The following is a 6,375-nucleotide window of genomic DNA, read 5'->3' on the forward strand; positions in this document are numbered from 1 at the left end:
AAAAGCGGGGAAAAAAAGACAAGATATAAATGGAATTCCAAACTCAAGAATTTGCAGTTGGGTATTGTTACAAATTTACTGTTGTATTTACTAGTTAATGACTTACATTTTCTCAACAAAAAAATACCCACTCTAAACTATTAATGAATATTTCCACCAATCTTACCAGTTAATGACTTCTATCAAAACCACTGTATGATCTGGAGAACCAATTCTTCCTAACTTGAAATACTAAAAGCATGAATTCAGCCCTTGGGAAAATAGTCGTTACAGAGCTATGGTAGATTTGATTGTAATAGCGAGATATCCAATAGCTTAGTTATACAAGTTTTGTTAAGAAAGGAATCAAAAGATTGGTTACTGTGTATACTACTGATCCATAGGTGGTAGCTGTGATGGAATTTTTGCCTAGTCGACAGATGGTTTTTGTGTTAAAAGGACACATCTTTTGTTATTGAAAGATGTTCGTGGTTTATTGCTACTTAGAACCACTTTGAAATTGTCTGACACGTAATAAGTACAATGCATAGCGGGTGGACCTGTTTTTCCCATTTTGTGCTCATAGACACAGAAGCAGAGGTTCTTATGTTCTCAAATGTCAGAAGATGAGAAAATTGTTTAGTGTAGGAACTTACGGGTACGTACCTCATAACAGGTACTTGAGGTGTATAGGAATCATCAACTTGCTTTGTTGTGTGCACACCTATAACTTCATTTTTTGTTTCAAATGCAGACAATTCTATCCATGGAATGCAGTCTCAAAACAATCACAGTGGTGAAATGTTTAATTTTCCTTTCAATGAATTCCAGGTGTTCCTTGCATATTTGGTGTTTTGACCTGTGATGACATGGAGCAGGTAAATTCATGAAATTTTTCTTTTGCTTAATACAACTCGTTGAAAACTCATGGTTGACCTTTCTGATCTCCTATACTTATTTTTTTCATCGATGTTATTGCATAGAAAATCATAAAATAATTCATCATATAATTGGCATGTTGCTGTGTATGATAATCATCCTATGGCTAATTTTTCGTAAAATGTCTATGCTGATGGAAATTGCCGCCTTGATCTTTATCAGTATTCTACAAGTTTCCTCATTGGTACCCCATTTCTTAAAGTTACATTATGATAAATGCAGGCTCTCAATCGAGCTGGTGGTGACTCAATTTCATTTTGTTGAGTTACTTTCTTCTTGTCTCTTCATTTTCTTGTCATTTTACTTCATGGAGTATTTATTTGCTGTATAGGGAATTGTTTGCTTTGTAGATAGAATCTAGTTTGTGTTCTGTTCAAATCAAATATTTGAATCCACTTGACAGGGGTGATTTGACCAATTTAAGACTATGGTTTGCCTCTGTCTCTACTGGGTTTGGCCCTTGTAACAGGCCTTCTCTCAATATAATTTAGTAGAATACAGCCAATAGTAATGGTTGGAAAGCAGCTTCTTACTTAAGCAGTGAGGTATCAATCATCCAAAATGCACTACTTCTCAAGTTAAAAATGCTGGATCTCTGTGATGTTGGTGGTTTCCCAACCAGAGTTTCTCAGCAGGACAGTGCATGTAGTTATCGGTAGGCTTCTAAATCAAATTCTGATTGATCATTGCTCATAATCTTGTCCTTCTTTAGGTCATGATCTTATGAGTAAGAAACTTTCGCAGGAAGAGTCTGTTTTTGCTGTCATAGCATATTTAATGGCATGATGTTCATTTTGCATCCTGGGTCTAACAAAATAATGTACGATATATTTAGAAATAAATGGTCCTGATCTGCATTTTCCTCTCTAGTAATGTCTATTCATGATCCAGTACCAAGGATGAATTGGTTTCCTTGTTTGAGTTGTATTGCAGATTGAAATGGCTTCTTTGTTTGAACACCATCTGAAATTTTAGGAAGTAGGTGCTGTCCACCAACGTTAGAGCTTTGTACTATTGTAATTCTTCTCTTCTGAACCCTTCTCAGCAAGCAGAATAGGATTCCTTACTCCAAAGATTTTGTGTTGTAATTCCCTGCAGAATATTTGTTGGGATTTTTTTAAACCTTATATAACAGTTTCTTCTATACTCTCATGCACTACGTTGGTTTCTAATTTGATGTTTCTAGGGATTTTTGTCAATTTGTAAACAAACTTGTTGGTGAAACTAGTGCCAGTTTCTTGTCAAGCCTGGTGACTTAAGTAGCAATCTAGTAGCATGGGGCAAGGTTCTGTTGTTTCTTTGGGAATTTTTTCATATTTCAATTTTTTGGAAGCTGAACGGGAAGTACCAATTTTGTTTCTCCAGAGATGGAATTTTTGATTAGGTAATGTCTACTTGAGAGAGAGTGACTTCAATTATGAAAGTCATTAGGCCCAATTTCATAGTTAAAATGTGATTTTTATGGATTAAATGATTTAATAGCCTCTATAGAAAGAATCAAAAGATAACTAACTACTGGAGTTGAATATAAATACAATGAAATCAACTTGGTAACTGGGCTCCTGGATAGCCATCTAGCCAAAGTCGTTGCAAGTTTGGAGGTGGTTCCATGGTTTCAATGCAACTTGGAGTTTCTCTAAAGTGGGCCCCCAAGCGAAAGCACAAATCCATTTCACGCATGTTGATTTTCTTTTCGAGTTCCGCACCCCCAAAATCTACTTCTCCTTCAATTACAGCGCGCAATATTTTCAATTGGTTCAGGTCCTTCAAAATTGACAAATCATCAAAGTTACTCCTGGCGATGAACCGAGTCAAAGTACAAAGTGACGTCAGCTTCTCGAGTCCTTGTGGAATTTGACGTAATTCAGAGGTCCCATGATTGAAAAGGTGCCTCAAGTGTACAAGACCTTCAATCCTTTCAGGAAGGCTCGAAAGCTTATAACAAAAAGTGATATCCAGAGTTTCCAAATAATATAGATCACATACAGCTTCTGGTAGTGTCACGAAAGGATTAACACTTAAGTCCAAGTACCGAAGATGAATCAACCTTCCGATCTCGGCTGGGATTTCAGCTAGCCCACAATCGCTGAAAGTCAGAGTCCTCACGCACTTCAACCTGCAGAATAGATTTTGGGGAACTACTCTTCCAATTTCAGAAAAAGTTAAAAAGCTCCTGAGCCGTCCAAAATCAACGACTCGAGAACTAAACATCTCCTCAGTGCCTTCCAAAATTGTTAAATGACGTGGTCTTTCACTAGATGAATTTCTTCCAATTCCATCAAGTGCATGACATTCATTTTTTGTGAGAAATTGTGCAAAATCATGCACTATGTCATGCATCTTGCACTGCTCATATTCACGAAACTCATAGTAATATTCAACATTTTGTATTTCTTGAAAAAAGGAACGCATTGCCAAATTGTTGAAGTACTCACGGCCCACTAGCTCCATGTCAAACCTCTCTTTTAATAGTGAGTTGCCCTTTGTTAAGGAAAAATGCTGTAGGGGATAGAGGGCATACATACAGCCAAACCAACACACAGACTGAAAACACCTCCTCTAAGCTTTTCAGATGCAACATCAACTATGCTAGTAAACAAGTTTGATTAAATCAACAAAAAAAATGAATCAAGGTCAGCGAAAATACTTAAACATGAATTCCATACCTTTTAAAGCTAATATTCTAGTATTAGGATTCATAAGTGCTGAATCAGCAGTAATTGGCCTCCTCAAAGGTTGCATTGGCATATTCATATCAATAATTACAACAGAGTTTTGTGGCGAAGTCTCCCGTATGCATATATATTTATCAGATTCCATGGTGACGTTGGTAAATGTGATGAACTGCGGATTGATCCCTATGCTGGTCAACTGCAATTCCACGTCAAAACACAAGACAATTTCAACACAATTGATATTCAAATCCCATATTCTCAAATATAATACGCGAAAAGAGCTCAAAAGGCAAAAAAAATTCGCCTCGAACTACATCCTTAAAACGACCGATCTGAAAGCAAACAAAGCCAGACAGATCTAAGCTAAAATTGCCGCAATTACAAGTGACAGTAAGCGAAAATGACAAACCAAATCGAGCAATTCTACATCCGATACTACAAATGTAAAACGGATAATTAGGCATGTGACCGTTGCAATGAAGTCTACAAGACTGAAATTGGAGAAATCAAAATTAAGTACATCGCAACTGATATAGAACTCTTCAAGAACATCAAGGCGGAATAGAAAGGTTACCGTAAGGGACTCTTTCATTGTGATCGGAGCGTTAGTTTGGATTTTCCTCTAAAACGTCAGAATTATGTTTACTAACATGACTATAGGAGATAGTGTCTCAACCGATGGGATTTTTTAAGCAGCGAAAGTGGTTGTAAGTCTCTGTATATATACCAAAACATATCATCAAGTGGCCAAAAAAATAAAAAATAAAGTATCAACTGACACAGGCAAGATCAGATGTATTTTCTTGACATTACACCTGCCAATACAAGCCTTCTTTCGTACGTGAAATTGATAATACAAAGTCAAATTATACTCCCGACTACTGTTTAGCATGACACATTCACAACTTGTAAATAATGCCTGAATTAAACAATTACAATCCTAGAATGCTACATGTCCAAGTCAAACTCCTTTTTCACCTCAACACAGTCTAATTAGAGAAGGGAAAGGTGTACTCGCCCACCAAACTCCATTAACCTTCTTTGCATGGAATATGCTCTTTCGTTTAAAAAAAAAAAAGAAAAAAACTGACATGTAAAAATAATAATTGTGTTTAGATAGGAAATTATTTAAAAAATATTAGTTAGAACAATATTGGGAATATTATTTGTGAGAATAGTTTTTTATGATATGATATACATAAAATAGAAAAGATGATTGAAAAAATTTAAAAATCGATTATAAAATAAATTGTGATGCAAATAAATAATTTTTTACAAATGATGTCGATCCAAACACATCCAAACCATTAAAACATTCATAAATTACGTGTCATTCATATTTGGACAAGCAGGAATCTCTTGCCGGAAAAAGTTTCTTTTATACGTCGGATCAACGGATCCAACTCTGCTTCATGAGAACTTTTTCCAGCATTCTCAAGGATAGCTTTCGCGACCCTTTTCTGGTCGAAAGGATCTGATATGCAGATCCAATTTCTAAGTTCAAAGTGGTTCTTCACTTTATCAATATTGAAGAGCAGCTGGGCAAGTGTGGTCTTTCCACTACCCCCGGCCCCTACAACAGAGATAATTTGAACCCCATCTCTTCCTTGACTACTACTTTTGGACAAAATTTGGTCAAGAACCTTCTCCATATCAGCTGCTCGACCATAGACCTCTAATTCGTCTATGATTGAGGTAGTCATAATTCGCTGAAAATCTTGAGAATCAGGAATCCCCCCACTTGTAATAAACTTGAATTGATCTGCCTCTTTCAAAGTTAATTCTAGCTGTTCATTTATTTTCTTTATTTTCTGAGCTATATCACTACGCACAGGAACTTGTTTGAGACAAGAACAAAGGGATGGGATAAAGGAACGAACCTTGTTCCGCAGTGTAGGCTGCATTCTGGCATTCTGACTAGTTCCCTCATTCTTTGCTCTGTGAATCTTGAAGTTCCATTCGTCCAGCACATCATCCATCTCATATGTTATGTCCTCGAGCTTTTCTAGCCAAATTCCAACACTTCTGTCCTTCAGCCTTCGTCTCTCTGCATCATGAAGCACTTTTTCAATGGTTGCCAACTTAGAGGAGATATTTGCCACCTCTTCTTCGACCCCCATCACCAAGTTGACCTTCGCCCCCAACTGCTTCACGGCAACATCACCCAATTCACCTATTATCTTTGGAACAAGCAATTCAGCCATTGCTTTTTTGTTTTTGGGGTACAAGGAGTATTGGCAATAAAATGTTGCGAGGATAAAATGCTACTAATATGATTTGGAAAGGATATTTGGTTGCAAATAGAAGGTTGATACAAAGGCGGACAACCAGATTGGTTACTTAGGACCACTCCTACAACATTGTTATATACACCAACATGCTGGTCTTGACGACTTGGTCTTCCCAGTCAACTTTTATTTAATATAAAATGGGATGGATCCACGTTCTTAGCTCCTTCTTCCCTTGGTGGGTTATACATTGTTTACATATTACTTGTTTTCTTAGTGGAGTAGACGACTTACTTGAGTCTTCCCAGCCAACTTTTATTTCATTATTATTGCTAAGGTATTGAGACGATAGATCCCCAAACGTTTCTTACATTAACTATTTGCAATTGAAGGGGTATTTGGTAATTGGATTCCATACCTGGGAATAGACTGCTCTACCTACTACTCAAGATTTTAAGCGAAATTGAAAAACCTCTAATTCGTCTATTGAATTATTAAGTACTATCTGCTCTGAACTTTCAGATTCAAAGGCATCCATTTACTCAGAAGGACGG

At 36.7% G+C, this 6,375-nt stretch overlaps 1 protein-coding gene across 1 annotated transcript; it reads right to left on the reverse strand.

Annotated features, from left to right (window-relative positions):
• Window positions 1–2,460: 2,460 nt before the first annotated feature.
• On the reverse strand, window positions 2,461–3,369 carry LOC113757314 (putative disease resistance protein RGA3). Its single transcript, XM_027300673.1, has one exon. It carries the CDS (start codon window positions 3,367–3,369, stop codon window positions 2,461–2,463), a length of 909 nt encoding a protein of 302 aa, XP_027156474.1.
• Between the last annotated feature and the right edge of the window lie 3,006 nt (window positions 3,370–6,375).

Source organism: Coffea eugenioides, unplaced genomic scaffold (genome assembly GCF_003713205.1).
Source record: "Coffea eugenioides isolate CCC68of unplaced genomic scaffold, Ceug_1.0 ScVebR1_2949;HRSCAF=4075, whole genome shotgun sequence".
Taxonomy (NCBI): domain Eukaryota; kingdom Viridiplantae; phylum Streptophyta; class Magnoliopsida; order Gentianales; family Rubiaceae; genus Coffea; species Coffea eugenioides.

Coding starts and splice junctions, on each gene's coding strand:
- LOC113757314 (XM_027300673.1), bottom strand. CDS start 3,369: ATGGAGCTAGTGGGCCGTGAGTACTTCAACAATTTGGCAATGCGTTCC.